The 15559-nt window shown below is 36.7% G+C and overlaps 2 protein-coding genes, 1 long non-coding RNA gene and 1 pseudogene across 5 annotated transcripts; 1 reads left to right on the top strand and 3 right to left on the bottom strand.

Annotated features, from left to right (window-relative positions):
- Positions 1–1219: 1219 nt before the first annotated feature.
- Positions 1220–1852, bottom strand: LOC132182756 (uncharacterized). The gene has a single exon (XM_059596088.2). It carries the CDS (start codon positions 1729–1731, stop codon positions 1321–1323), a length of 411 nt encoding a protein of 136 aa, XP_059452071.2. The 5' UTR covers positions 1732–1852; the 3' UTR covers positions 1220–1320.
- A 1671-nt stretch (positions 1853–3523) lies between these two features.
- On the top strand, positions 3524–6035 carry LOC132185079 (uncharacterized). Its single transcript, XR_015912181.1, has 3 exons — positions 3524–3883; positions 4719–4851; positions 5528–6035. It is a non-coding gene; the product is annotated as an uncharacterized LOC132185079 (long non-coding RNA).
- Positions 6036–6591: 556 nt separating this feature from the next.
- LOC132185078 (SKP1-like protein 1A pseudogene) lies at positions 6592–9883 on the bottom strand (annotated as a pseudogene).
- Positions 9727–15210, bottom strand: RGLG2 (RING domain ligase2). 3 transcript variants are annotated; one of them, XM_059593948.2, is made up of 12 exons: positions 14885–15210; positions 13765–14055; positions 13132–13216; positions 12909–13049; positions 12683–12796; positions 12484–12581; positions 11334–11413; positions 11141–11246; positions 10886–11013; positions 10566–10788; positions 10146–10202; positions 9727–10045 (listed from the first exon to the last, which is right to left on the bottom strand). In XM_059593948.2, the coding sequence occupies exons 2-12, from the start codon at positions 14041–14043 to the stop codon at positions 9965–9967; spliced, it is 1392 nt and encodes a 463-aa protein (XP_059449931.2). In that variant the 5' UTR covers positions 14044–14055; positions 14885–15210; the 3' UTR covers positions 9727–9964. The 3 variants fall into 3 exon arrangements, with proteins under 3 accessions (XP_059449931.2, XP_059449928.2, XP_059449930.2); XM_059593945.2 differs by having other exon boundaries at positions 10566–10791; positions 14885–15208; XM_059593947.2 differs by lacking the exon at positions 14885–15210 and having other exon boundaries at positions 10566–10791; positions 13765–14858.
- Positions 15211–15559: the final 349 nt, after the last annotated feature.

Raw genomic sequence — 15559 nt, 5'->3', positions numbered from 1 at the left:
TTCTAAAATTCATACAACTTCTAACTCAATCTTTTAAGCCGATATGTATTCAAAATGAGTAATGTTACATATTCAACTCTAATCTTACTCTTATACAATTAGCTGATGTGTTAGTGCTTACAAACTATTTGAACAAATTCTATTCAAAAGAAAAATATATAAAAAATAATAGGTACTGCCACATTAGCTCAAATCTAGAGCCCCTTCCTACTTACTTAAGCTACCTAGCCATATTTATTGTAAAAAGGTACCATAGGATATTTATTATTTACCTACGTGTATAGGATATTTTATTTTATATTGAATAAGTGTACCTTAGCACAAGCGTTAAGTGATAATAATACCCTGACAAGATCAAAACATTGGGAAGTGGAAACTTGCCTGGTCATGACCCTATGCAAGGAGGTCCATATATATCAATGGGAGTGGAGTACTACTAAGAAGATTCTGAAAAAATGTTGTATGGAAGCTGGATATATAAAAGTTGAATATTTAGAATTTACGTATGCAAAGTTGATATAAGAATCACATGCTCCAAGTTTGTCGGTCCTTTTCCAAGATCCACTCCACTTATCATGTTTGATCCATATGAAACCCATGTGAGTAGTTCACACATACGGACTGATCGTGTCATGGCCCATATGAAACCCATGTGAGTTATAACATACGGTTCGAGTACATGAACGATGAGATCCTTTCTCTACGTAGACATATTACTTCTTTCTCTCTATAGCTATAAACAACTAAACAGAGAGTTGTAGAGAGAGTTAGTGAGATTTACGAGTGAATTTTGAATTTAAAAAGGAGAGATTAATGAATATGTTACCAAAAATAAATCTCATAGAAATTGTAAATGCAGAGCACTAGAGCAGACTTGAATCTGGAGGATATGAGCTGAGAAGTAGATGATCTGAATTTAAATCAAATGTAATTGTCGCCGGCTTGTTCCGGCCACCATTGCGCGAGGTTCGAGCAAAGTTTATGTTTCGTGTTTGTTCGAACGATCGTCGCATCATAATCGAGCTAGTATAGCGCATACTCGAGCGACGTTTCTGTTTGTGATCGCTCAAGTGAGTTGCGAGAAGTTTCTCCATTTGGTTTGTTAATTTCCTAACAAATTCATTCCTTAATAAAATTTATTTTTTGTTCCAAATCTTGAAGAAGGTTCATATCCCCTAACCCTTCTACCAACAAAGTTCATGGAAAAGAAAACAGGTAATTAACCAAAAAAGCCAGAGAAAGTATTCTTAGAAGAATTACACCCAAAGTACTCTTACAATTGCATTACAGGAGCACACACATAAATATATAGAGCACCCATTAAGCAGCAAGTCTTGGAAGAGAGTGCCTTGAGGACAGAGCCTTGAGGTCATAATCCTTCTTGAGGGACTTCAATGGGATAGGGTTGACCTGAATGAGCAGATAGTTTCCAGCGAAAAGATCACCGAAGTGAGCCTGACCCTCCTTCAATCTCTTCAACACCCTACCCCATGAAACTTTGACTGCAGAGAGCAGCCTAACTTTCCTCCTCAAGAATCTCCTCAAGCTTGGGACCTTAAGCCTGAATCTCCTCCTAGAAGGCACCCTTTTGGACCTGCTGTACCAGTTGTTCCTCGATCTCACAACCCCATCTCTGTCGTCTCTTTCTTCATCGTAATCATCAAACCCACCTTCATGTCCAAGCCTTTGGTAAGGAAACTTGGGGATTGAGGCCATCTCAGTCACAGACATGGCTGTTTTGAAAAACAAAAAATAAAGACAACCCAGATATATATACACATACAAATATATGCCTGCATGTGGATTAATCTGAGCAGCTAATACTTCTTGTGGTTGATTTTTGTGGAAGAAAGTGGTTGGTTTGCAGGAACTGTTGAGTGCATTAAATGCGAGCAAGGAAGCTGTTGAGCACTGGTGGTTATTAAATTCTTTTATCTACTTTTTATTCAACGACAAGGAAAGTGTAAATTGACAAGCCACCACACTCCCCATAGATGCTCTTATGTCAATAGGCTATAGCTAACAACTGATTTACTCTTTCACCAATCTTTTTAAGGTGCTCATGAATGACTCATCTTTTGTAAGAGCACCTAAGCCATGGAGTTCAATGCATCAAAGGAGATATTAGAAATACCAAACTTATCATGAGCTAAGAGTTAGATGCACACATGCGCACGTGAATTCATGTCACAATCAATCGTCGATCACCCCTTAATGAGGGGAGGATGCTTCTCACGAAGTGAGGGTTGATTAACCACTCCCGGCTTCCACCATTGAGGGGTAGTCCACTGTCCTCTGTAAAGGAAGGATGCCCCTAAGTTTTGACTCTTATAAAATTCAACTGAATTCAATCAAATATGCTAACAAATAAAAGTGTTAAATGAATGGCCAACATTATATTATTTAGTATATAGTTTTGCTAAAGGGATAAGCAGAAAAAGATATGTAAAGCTGGATTAGATAGATAAAGTCAATAGAGACAGAATTTAATTAGACAAGTCTTCACCAGTGAACAGAATCATAATTAATTGATAAGGGTCAAGGTTCCAAGAACCCAAACACCTGCAGACCCTCTCTACGGATCATTGAATTTTTCCCACAGTCTGCAGACCTTTACATTTTTCTGCAAAAGTTTGATTCCCCTGCTTTACTACTTAGACATTACAAATTGAGACATGTAGCACACGGCCAACTTCTATCATTTAGTGGCAAATTGGGAATACAATCTGGATTCCCTCCATTCTTTTGCCTAAAGAAGAGGGGCAAACAAAAATGATTTGAAGGTTAAGAAGCCCCTAATCGAGTCACATACCCTTGTGTTTAAAAAATTTTTTAAAAAAAAAATCAGTCCTTATTACGACAAATAACTTTTCATTATGAACTTTCGTCCTACATCCTTAGGGATGGATCAACTATCCCCTCAGCCTAATTTAGAGTGGTCCAACCATCTATTTTGAATTTCTGTCTAAAATTTTAACCGAAAACCATCAAAATGCTCTACTAACAATAATAACAATACAACTCGTGTTTTTTATAAAATAATATTTTTTTTGGAAAAAAAAAAAAAGGTGATGGTTTGTCCGCCCCAAATTGGCAACGTAAGTTTATAATAATAATTTTTTTTTTCATTTATATTTACTGTTGAGAATCGGTATAATCATATGGATTGATTTACATTTTTTTAATTAAAATAATAATAATAAAAAGAGTCCCTAATTTTCGGGATCCCACCATCCACAATATCTAGAAAGTGGTGGTGACAAGGCAAGCCGCTTAGTGACTATACAGGAATGAACATCTGTTTAAGGGGTAAATGAAAACACCTGTTTAAGCTATGTAGTTCGAGAAGGACCTTACTATACACGTGTGACCCCAAAACCGATCTTATTAAGAAAAGAGGTTTGATATAGACACAACATAAACCCAACTTAAAACCAACTTCTCTCCTACATGGCATTTATTTATTTTTTATTATATATTTTTTTAAAACCAAATCAAAGGTCTGTAAAAGTCAAATTTTCAGAATTCTAAAAGTTCTCTCTCAGTCCCTCGCTCTCCCTCCCGTGCTCACCCTCTCTCCTCCGGCGAGTTCATCGGCCACCGGAAATCCCCTCTCAGTCCTTCGCTCTCCCTCCCGTGCTCACCCTCTCTCTCCTCCGGCGAGTTTTTCGGCCACCGGAAATCCTCTCACTCCATCGCTCTCCCTCCCGCGCTCACCCTCTCTGTCCTCCGGCGAGTTCTTCGGCACCGGTGAAGCTGTCCGTCTGTCGCAAGGTTCCATCCACTGTCTCTCTCACTCCGGCGTCGTCTACAGCCACCGGCGAAGCTCCTGTCTCTCTCTCACTCCGGCGAAGCCGAAGGCTCTCTCTCTCCTCCACCGGTGGTAAGTAATCCCTCTCTCTCATCCACATTCAAAATCTATGGCTTTTTGATTTATGTGTAGTGGGTGCTAGAATAGTGTATTAAATTTATGTGTATTTAGGGTTTAGATTTCTGTTTTTTGAATATTATTTAGGGTTTAGGTTTTTACTTCTTTTTCTGTTGGTTGAGGCTGTGTTTGTTCATGCCCGAGAAAGATAGTTTTTGGTCAGATTTCTCATTTGCATTATTCTTTGCGGTTTGTCAAATGTAAGTCCTTGTATTGCATTATTTCTTTTAGTAACAACACTATGAATGTTGTGAATAAAAATGTACCAATATGAATATCTCTGTTATTACTTTGGTTTTCTATATATCTCAGTTTTTTGGACTGTTTCAAAGTTGATTGTTGCTTTCTGGATTTAACATTAGTAAAATAAAATTTTTGTTATAAAAAAAATATTTTCTTTTATCAGGGGAAAAGAAACTTACTAGATGACAATATAAGAGTATTCTACATCAATTGCAGTACATTCGGTTAGGTTGGTTATGGTCTTTTGTGCAAATGTTTTTTTTTGGCAATATTGAGAAGAGAGGTGTGGACACTTTATTGTAGTTTCGGTCAATGTAATTTATAATGCATAGTATGGGAGCTGAATTCCAATTTGCAGTAGATAGAATGATAGGTGGTAAATAACAACCACATGAAGAGCGGTTCAAATCCTAGCATGACCAAAAACCCAAATATATATATATATATAGGAAAGAAACAAAAACCATCTTAGTTGCATATGATCTCGTTTGTAATTACTTTCATCTTGGTTCTTTTTTAAATTTTAACTTTTTCTCAAATATAACAGGTGACTGGAGTAAGCATGCAAAGTGTTCTAATTGGTGAGAATCTTGGCGGCTGTGCATTTGTGTGTGGATCATTGAGCTTCTTGGACAAAATCGCATGTGGGCTTGCCTTGTATGTTCTTCAGTCGTTTCAAAGTATGTCATCTGAATCTTAATTCTCTGCAACAGCTTTAACATAAAGGATTTTCTCATATGATACTAGGTACTTTGTTGGGTGTGTATCTGCAGATTCTGCACACCCATGATTATTCAAGTATTACGGCCCCATTTATTTCGGCATAAAAGATTGTCTGGAAAACTTTTTTTTTTGTTTTTTTTTTCCTTTTTTGCGTGTTTGGAGCAGCATAAGATAGTGGTCAGCCCAAAACTGTTTTTCGTTGACCACTGAAAACATAAAGGCTTCTATTTGTTGGGCTTGTAAAATGTTTGCTGGGCTGTTGTTTTTGTTTCAAATGTTAGTGCTGTTTTGATTCCTGTGTGCTAGTTCTTGGTGTTTTCTGTAAAGATTCTGTAATCTGGAACCAAAACGGTGGAAAACACCAAGAACCAGTACATGTGCCATGTAGTTTGATCAAAGTTTGATACTGGTTTTTCAGGACATGTAGTTTCTTCTAATCTCCAGATTAATTCCTCTGTTATTTGTTGTCTTTGTAATTTGCAGACTCAATCAGTAGCATTAACACTTTTTCCTCTCCCTCCCCCCCCCCCCCCCCCCCTTTTTTTGTGTAAAATTCATGAGTTCTTACTCTCAAATGCCAATAATAGTTCTCAATTTAAACTCTATTTAACTTCATATATGCTCCAACTGCAGGTTCCTCTCCAGCAGCTCATTTGACCAGTCCAATACATGTCTATATTTCAGTTACAAGGATTGGTTTGGGTCTCATACCACCATTTTGTTCACTAGTTGGGGTGGTAGTTACATACACCATGAAACTCCATACCCCTTTTTCGAAACCTATGATGGAGCCACTGTTGGAATAGAGTGTGAACAAAACAATTTCCTTTAGACAACTCTTTCTTTAAGATGTTGGAGCATTTGCTGCAGGTTTGATTATTTTCCGGGAAAAATTCTCTATAGTGTAGCAATTACATAGGAAAGGACACAATTTTTGGCTACAGATCTGGTATAGAAAGCATGAGAATTTCTTCTTCTTCATTGAATTCAATTCTTTCATTGAAGTCATTGTTATCATACCCGCCGGACTTGTTTATGTATATAATCATACGATGTTTAATTTGTATTCAATGATGAAAATTCCATTCATTGATTTTTTCGCGTTTTATGTGATGATGTGATCTAAATTTTGTCGTGCTTATTAATGTCTTTTTTGCACGTATCTTGTTGAGCAAAATAAGATTGGAGTATAATCCTGACCACAATTAGTGTGCACCAAAAAAAAAAGAAAAGAGAAAAGAGAAACACTGACTGCAAATGGTAAGAAGATTGATAGATACAAGGCATGATTGATTGCAGAAGGCTAAAACCAGAAAAACGGATTTGATTATGATGATGTTTAACCACTTTGGATGCTGTTAAGGTTGATCATTTCTCTTTAGCACATTATCATTGGAAGATAATATCAAATAAATGTTAGGATGAGATAAGGAGCATATACATAGCAATATAAATGAAGCACCTACAAAATTCTACATCTGGCTCATTAGATAGAGCTATTATAAACAACCCACTGAAGAAATCTCTTCGGACATAGCATAATGAGACAACCCCCTGTCTCACGACCTCTGCAACCAAAGCTCAATTGGATCCCCTCTAGCAAAGTCAATGGTGAATCGACTTAATCTAACAAAGACTAAATTGTAGATAAAAGAATCACAAGGACAAAGCACTGAATGAAAACAGCATATACCATATTAACATAGAAAAAAAAAGATCCATTGAACATCATGGGAAAAATAAATGGAGAGGGAGGGAAGTGGGGCCAAGGTTTGAGCAAAACAACCATTGTCTACAATAGTAACAGCCAGAATAGTAAGTTAATATCTTAAGAAGTCTTAGATAGGTAGAAACAACATCCCCTTTTGCCAGCACAAAAGAAAAACATAAGCCACAAAAAAACAGATGTGCTTTATTTTGGATCTTCACTCAAAGGCCCATTGATTCTCCCTGCGAACCTCCTCATCTTCCTCTAGTGTGAAGTCATTCTTAATGTTGAATGTCTTGTGGATTTCCTCAGGAGTTTTGCCCTTGATCATGTCAGCCACTGTCTGGCAAGTCAAATCCAACAAGCTCTTGATGTTCAGATAGTTTGCAGCCTGCCAATCAGACATACTCCAAAGTGAGATTGAAATTTAAGGTGTGTGAATATGGTTGAAGTTACTCATATAATGCAATAGTAGTTTAGTGCATGTTAAATGCAAGAACAAACACCCTTCAATGAACACCCAAAAAAAAAAATCTACCGCCATGATGATCTACAAATTGCAAGTCCAAAAAACTTGTGCTACTAACTGGACCTTCAACAAAGAGAGAAATCCCATAATCTGATAAATTTAGTCATCAACTGATTCATAAGCATAAACCAGATTGTATTTGGAAAAGTAGTTCAATCTTATTAAGACATAGAAGGTAAGGCGTAGAGGGGCACAACCTAAATAGAAATAGAGTAAATGAGATAAACACCCACTTATGGAGAAGAAGGAAAGAACATTCAAAATTGAAAAAAGAAAAAGAAAAAAACAAACGAGAGCCTACGCTTACAGAAGCAATACTTCACAAAAGAAAACAGATAGAGCTACCAAACGAATTCCTTAAATAAAAGACTGGAAAAAGTAACAAGCCTGATAAAAGCAATATTCACTTAGCCAAAAATTCACCTAGATGATGACCCTAATACTTCAAAGACCCATAAGTCCATGTTCCGATCCATTACTTAATAATAGCACTTGCCAATTGCCAGTGCATTGCAGCCATTCCAAACACTTTAAACACTAGCAACTATTTCGAGACAATTCCTTGATACTGGATGCTTCACTTTTGCAAGCACACTTATACCATACACTTCAAACACTTTTATGAAGCCATTGCAATTCCTTCATGCCTTGCTTCAGCCACCAATCTAACATATATATATATATTAACCCAACAATGCTAAAAGATTGAGATATGAAGAGGTCATTATCTAGAATATTTCATTATCATTTTCTCCGCTCACCAATTCAAACCAAGTTCTATACATAGTCTTTGCAAATATAAGTACTTTCGGGAAAATCTCACTTTGTTAGAGACCAAATAAACGAGAAAATTGAAAGAAAAAAAAAATTATTAAAAAAGAACAAACTTGGACAACCGATACATACATGTGCATGCCTTTTTGGGTCATCATATATTATAATAGTATGATGAATAAATCAAAGAGAAATAAAATTTCGATCATAAACAAAACCGTCTCATTTGACATCTTCAGCAATCTCTGTTCTTATTTGATTACTTCTTCTCATGCTTTCTCTTTGTTCTTATTTGATTAATTACTTCTTCTCATGCCACTTCAACGCCATAACATATTTAAAGGTTGTTTGGTCAATAAACAACGGAAGCACTCAAATCTATTTACTATTCCCCCTGAATATTTCTCACCAACCAAACAAAAACACATCAAAGACACTGAAGCCGAGAAAACAAAACCAAAACCCTAATCAGAAGAAAAAAAATCAATAATAAAAAGATCTAACAGGGGGATTTGAGTTTATAAGGAAGAAGACACACTAGGATGAGATCGAAGAGGGTGGCCTGGTCGACCTTGACGAACTCGGCGTCCCAGGCCTTGAGGTCGTCGTCGAAGGAGGTGGAGCGTTCTTCGGACGCGGCAGCTGCTTTTGGGGCCTCGACGTGCTTCTTGGAGTACTCGGTGGCCGAAGACGTCGCCGGAGTGAGAGAGACAGAGACGGAACCCTGCGCCGGAGTGAGAGAGACAGGAGCGACGTACGGACAGCTTCGCCGGTGGCCGAACAACTCGCCGGAGGAGAAAGAGGATGAGCGCGGGAGGGGGAGCGAGAGACTGAGAGAGGATGTTTGGATCTGAAAGGGGAAAAGTAGATCTGAATAGTTTAAAATTTCAACTTTTATTTTTTTAAAAAAAGAATGCCACGTAGGAGAGAAGTTGGTTTTAAGTTGGGTTTGTGTTGTGCCTTTAACATTTTTCTTAAGAAAATGGGCGACGGCATGAGAGAATTTCAGCGTCCCCACCAAGGCACCCACGGAAATTTATCATATTTATGATTGTCCCCATTTGCTGACTTAAAATTGCAGACATATGTGGACACCTTTATCATGGGTCCCAATCTGACAGCAATTAAAATGAATGACACAGCTTCTGTAACTTCTATTACAATTTTGGATAAAGTTTATTTAATATTTTCAATTCAATTTATCCTTTAAACTATTAAAACAATGATAATATACTCTAAATTTTAATAAAATAACAAAATTATTCTTATTAAAATAAAAGCAAATATGCTAAAATTTATTTATTTATTTTCAAATTTTAAAAGTATTTTTGTCTTATTAAAAATTTTAAAAAAATAATTTCGTCATTTTGCTAGTATTAGAGGGTACATTGTCATTGTTTTGATAATTTGATAAATAAATTATCATAATTGATAATTTAAGAGGTAAATTGTCATTAGAGTGACAGTTTGAGAATGATTAAGTAAATTTTACCCTATAATTTATAACCAACTGACATGATAATTGGCGAGATATTTATCAAGTCAAATATTAAACAATTAAATTTTAATATAATGGATGTGACATAAATGTCATTTTATAAGAAAATTGAAGTAAAGAACTACTCCAAATATTATTTCGCATTAAACACTGATAATTTCAAGATAAAGAATAAAAAAAATACATGAGACGTTTGTTCAATGATTCCAAGCCCGCATCCAAACATATTTCAATAAATTTGTTGGGATGGAGAGGGGAAAAAAGAATAAATAAACGGCAACTGGATGAGAACCCAAGGAACTTCATACCCAAACAAAACTATAGGTCTCCCCACCAAAACCTCATATACTAACTCTCCGTTTCACATGACCATAGGAAGAATATAGTTTTTGGCATACGCAAAACATTTTTTACAGGCATCCTTAAAAAATTAAAAATGGTAAAATCCAATTAAAATAATTACAGAGGATAACCTTCCATGTAGAACTACAAAGAATTTTGGTGAAAAGAACAAAGAATTTTGGTGAAAAGAACGGAAAATTTTAGACGAGATAGAATGAGCTAGTAGAGTCTTATTCTGGTCAGGATTGCTCTTCGACATATTGGGCATAACTCAAGGTCTTCTCCACAGGCACAACACGTCTGCCATATAAAGACATTATGAGAGGAAAATTCTTAAAAAGTGAATAACTTTCCATCGCACATCTCCTCAAAAGAAATTGAGAAAAAGAAGAAAATCTACCTGATGCCCACAACCAAAGGCCATGTCCTTGGGGTTACTGAAGCAAATGGCACAAAGCTGTCCAAAACCATGTAAAATGTCAATCGTAATTCTTTTTTGAAGCACAAGGTTTTTTTAATTAGCATGTGAAAATACTATGTGATTCTTACATTTTGAATGAGCACATGGCAATTTTATAAAGTGGGTTGGAGAAAATTCTAACTCAGTTTGGAAAAAATTTCAGTAATTTTCTACATGCTCAACAAAATTAACCTTTTAAGAAAAAGGCACCGAGATTTCTCAATTCCTATTTCACTTTAGGATATGGCATTCTTCCTCCCAGTTTTCATAACCTCTCAAGACTATCAAGCAACATAAGTTTGTCATAGGAAAAATTATGATGAATAAAACAGAGATCATACTGCTCCAAAGCCTAAATACCTGGTTATCATAAGTGGAACTAGTAGCAGGTGGAGCCGTGCTGACAGGCCTGCTGTAAGGAGGAACACTTGGTTCAGTGCTGACAGGCATGCTGTCTCCATAATAAGGAGGAACACTTGGTTCAAAACTGGAAGGACGAGAAGGTTTCAAGCTGCTGGAAGATGCTGCAACATAGATAGGCGGGGGGAGGGGAACCCTTTGGGGAGAATTGCCTTTCCGACCACTACTGCACAAGCAAGAAGAAAGGCATAATGTCAAAAAAAAAAAAAGGAATTCAAAAGCCTCAAAAAATTAACATATAGAGAGAATCATTGATTTACCCCAGCAAATTAAGCTCTATAGTTGCCTTGTACTGAGAAGGGATTTCCATCAAGGCTGCAAGAGCAAATTCTGCCTCCTTCCGGGATGGAGGCACACTCTTTGACATAAGTTCTGTAAAATTCACGAACTAAACAAGGAAAAAAAGAAAAGAAAAGGGGTAATAATCTTTTCAATCAAGCATTTCTCAATAACAACATACAAAAAGGCAAAAACACTAAAAAGTTGAAAAACTTCAAATGCCTGCCAAAACTTACTTGAAAATTGTCAAAGTCCCTATGAGGGATATTGTCATCAAATTCCTTCATCATGTCCCAAGGTCCATCTCCGACACCAACTAATATAATTGACAGAGGGAACTTGCTGCAACAAAATAAGCATATAAGACAAAAAAATTAAAAAGTAGGAAAAACAAAAATTATTGGAGTAAAATAATTACCCAATATTCACCTTGCTTCAACAATGGCATCAACAGTTTTCTGCTCCTGCGGACTAAGCTTGCCACCTTCAGTATCTACACTCCTAGTTACCTGAGGCAACCATCAATTTAAGTGAGATGACCCTCCAGAAATAATGCATTAAAGAAAGATACTCGAATAAATCCTTTTTGCATTGTGAGAATGATGACATGTAGAATGAGGTATTTCGTAGGTAGCATTCAATGTTAGAGAGAGAGAACCAATCTCCCTCTCTCATGCTTTGCCTCACGCCCCACAGAGGAACCACCGCTGTTAAACCCATTAACGGGCCAGCGCTTTCGACGAGAGACAAAGGGAGGACGGGGTGACAGAGCCTCCATTTGGGCTGGCTTGGCCCTTTGTGGTGATTGAGTCACGATTGGTGTTGAGTTGTTAAATTCTAGTGATTTTGATTTTGAGGTTTGACTCTTGAGCTGAGACTCTGAATTGTGGGAGTAGATTATTTGTCGGGACTTTGATTTGTTGTTTGTTTAAGTTTATGTCGTGCCTCTGCGTAAATTGTTTGTAGTTTGCTTTGTTCAGTGGTTTTAAGTTTCTGTAGTGCTTCTATAGAAAATGTTTCTGCATATTGTTAGTTGTTATCCTAAGTGGTTTTTAGTTTGGTTCATACTGGTTTGTAGTATCACCGTGGTTTAGTTATGTTGCTGAAGGGTTGGATTTTGTGTTTGTTGTTAATAGAAATGTTATTCTTTTTGTGGATTGGGTAGTTGTTTTTGCTTTGATTTGTGGATTTGAAGTTGCCGAAGATGGGAGAAACCAATTCATGTAACCAATTCTATCGAAGAAGACCTCAGATTGGTGGAGATGGGATTTTAACCAAAATAATAATAATAATAATAAATAAAATGATTATTTTAATAAAATTGAGAGAAATTTAGATAAACGGTTGGATGCTGGTTTTGAAAAATGGTTAGCTAAACTAGAAAAAGTATATTTTAGTTAGACATTTTGCATAGAAATGTAGATAAGCCGTTGGGATGCTCTAAGCTCGTGTATTTTTGCTTGGTGACAACTTAAAAGTTATAAATTTTGATGTCAAAATAATTCAATTTTCTTTTCGTAACATGTCTACCCCTTATAGCTTACTCAACTAGAATTATTCCATACTGGAGGCAAAATACCTGTCCATCAGCAATTATTACTAAAACATGGTACTGCCCAGCACTCTGCTCCACAATGGTAATGGCCATCTCAATTATAGGCGCAAATGAAGTTGGTCCTGCAACAAAATAGCAATCGCATGAACTACAAAAAACCAACTATGTAAATATACAAAGTATCTCAAACGAGAACGAGGCAATGGCAAAGTAGAATTCAAACCTGCAAGTCGTAAATGTGGGACAATTTCCCTGTAGCGACTCAACACTTCCTCAAATCCATTACAAAATCTCTCATCCGGATAGAAACTGAAGACATCTTGATCATGTGTTGATGCTGCCAAGGCATGAAAGTAATGTCTATCACTCCCACATTTCAATGATGACGATAACAACAACAATAAAAATAATAATAATTCAAATTAACTAACTAAATCATAAGAAAATACCATCTCCAAATCCAAAACAGGGTATCAAGTTATCCTCATCAAATGCAATCATGGTTTTCCCAATAATGGATATTGCTTGTTGATAAGGATTTAGACCATCTCCAATGTGATGCAAACTTCTTCTGTTAAATGACCTTGCGCCTATTCAAGAAACAAAGTTCAGCATGTTCCACCATAAGACACTGTGTATAGATAGATTAGAAGATTAGAAATAAGACTTAACCTGTCCACTCATTGCTCTTTGTGAAATCAATACCAACAATAAGATTGGAGGATTCAAGGCCAGCACGCGCAAGAGCTTGTGTCACCTGCAAGGAACAAACATTTTATTTCTCCTGGGTCAATATCATTTGAAGAGGCATCATTTAAAGGTAATTCTTACAAAGACATATATGACTACCATCATTATGTTGTCTCATGCATAATGGATGAGCATCGAATACCCATATAAATCTTAAAGATAAAAAAAGCTTGTAAAATACCAAAATCACTAAGACCAACTATATGTGAATAGACGCTTTCTCAAGTAAATTGCCCAGTGCAGTCAAAAGTATAACAATATCTTCCTTAAAAATGGCATTTGGCAACATATCACGACTTCAAAATGTTAAAACCAACTTAAACAGAGATTCACATTCTTTGCCATTGCGTATATTGTAATGGCCTCGAATACCCATAAAATCAATTTTAATGGGACCAAACAATAATATTGTTTTGGAGGTGCAAAGTACAGAAGAACAACAGACCTGAAAAACAAAGAGAGATTCATGGATAAAATAAAATGGAATAGCATAACTACACCAAAACAAATCTCTCAACTCCCAAAAAAGAACTACATAATTCATGGTGATAGTACCTGCTCCAAGGAATTGTAATCATCGGCGATTCTTGAATACCTCCTCTCCAGCTTCACTCTGCTATCAGAGGTCTGCCCACGGCCATAATCTTGTGAAACCTCTTGTGAAACATACTCTTGGGAAGAAGGATAATACTGCGGCGACGAATATGACTCTTCGGGTGGATAGTTGTAATTTTCTTGAACATATGGTGGTTGATACCTACTCAACGAAGAAGAATTCGAACGAACAGCAGAAGTCTGCCTCGAACTCCCCTCCTTTGAATTCCTACCTCCCATTTACTCAAGTCTCTACAAGAAATTCCCCGAAAAATCTTAACAACGCAAGACACAAAAACAACCAAACCAATCGAAACCAAAACCTAAAAATAAAACAAAACAAGACCCCGAAATTCTTAACAATGCAAGAGGCTAAACTCAAACGTAAAAAGCAACCACCGTGAAGACCCAGCAAAGAAATCCTTCTTTAAACCCCCTTGAAAAATATAGACTGGACCAGGCACGTAATCGGTGACGGTTTCTCACGTGAAGTTCCCAAGCGAATTCGTAGTTTTCTTAGCGACCAAACAAAAAATGGCGGCTTCTTAGCCTGAACATACAACTTGTTCACGTAACCGCCTTTTCACCGACAATAAGATAAACCTCTTCGTTAAGTTTAATGAGCAAAACTCCCAAGTTGGCAGACAATGCTGACTGCCAAATGGCTTGAGAAACAATCAAAACACGGCACGTTAGTTTATATACTTTTCAACTATTACCCTTTCCTATACTTTACCAAAAATGAAACTTAATTCTACTTCAAAATTAATTAAATGCTACAAAATTGACCAATTTTAATCAATAACAATCTCTTAGAGACTCTGTATTTCGACGAGATCACATAGCTTAGCAAAGCACTTTCATCCAAACACAGAAAAGAAATCGCCAAATTTACCGGCGCTTCTTTGCCGAATTTACCGGTGACTTAGCGTGGGGAGAAAGAACTAAACCACATAGTTTAGAGATCTAAACTCGTACCAAACATGAATACGACTCTCCAAATCTACCACAAACCCTAGCTTCCCCAAATTCACTGTTACCATAAATCAACGAGCATTCTCGGTGCAATTCTTACAATTACCTGAATGCGAAGAGGAAGAGAGCCCCTGAAGCATTGTCCTGGAGTGTTGCAGAGTCCCAACGTTAACTTGTACGTTACAGAGGTTCGACAGTCGATCTGATGCTTTTTTTTTTTTTTTCTTCTTCTGAGAATTTCAATAAAGTAATTGAACAAGCCTGGAAAAGTTGAATCGCTTTTGAATCGCACTCGATTCTCTCAAGAAATGATGGCACATGGAAATTTCGCGATATTCCAATTATAGCTGTTGGATATTGTTTTTTTATCTTCTTTTCCGCTGTTTGTGGTTCCCGCGGAAGTGAGTGACAAGTGGATATGCGTCCCGGTCCGTGACATTGTTCACGGATTTACGATTTAGATTCCGGGAGTTTTATTTGGGTAATTGTAATTTTTGAAATTTACGACGGCCATAGATATTCTCTAAAAGTAATTTTGGCACCGCAATTTTATAAATAAAAAAATGTGATTTTACATTAATATGTAAAAAATTGATTGTTTGAAATTGTGTTTTTAAAAAATTACGGATGTAGGCTAATAAAAATTAAGTGTTTTTCGGCCAGAAATCAGCAACTCCAGCCGCTACCACCCACCCTCCATTGTGTTGCGCCTCCCTTCTCCTCCATTCGCTCCACCATGTACCAACGCTGGCCAGTGCTCATCATCTTCCCCACTCCAGTC

This window comes from Corylus avellana, chromosome 5 (assembly GCF_965113065.1).
Source record: "Corylus avellana chromosome 5, dhCorAvel1.hap1.2, whole genome shotgun sequence".
Classification (NCBI taxonomy): Eukaryota; Viridiplantae; Streptophyta; class Magnoliopsida; order Fagales; family Betulaceae; genus Corylus; species Corylus avellana.
Note: the sequence above shows the minus strand (reverse complement) of the source record. Positions and strands in the feature narration are given on the sequence as shown.

Bases quoted from the DNA above. Each gene is read 5' to 3' on its own strand.
- LOC132182756 (XM_059596088.2), bottom strand. From the start codon at position 1,731: ATGTCTGTGACTGAGATGGCCTCAATCCCCAAGTTTCCTTACCAAAGG.
- RGLG2 (XM_059593945.2), bottom strand. From the start codon at position 14,043: ATGGGAGGTAGGAATTCAAAGGAGGGGAGTTCGAGGCAGACTTCTGCT. The intron at 13,217-13,764 runs GTACTATCACCA...TGTTCCTTGCAG, and splicing joins ATTACAATTCCTTGGAGCAG to GTGACACAAGCTCTTGCGCG. The intron at 10,203-10,565 runs GTATTTAGGCTT...GGTTTTGGACAG, and splicing joins GTTCCACTTATGATAACCAG to CTTTGTGCCATTTGCTTCAG.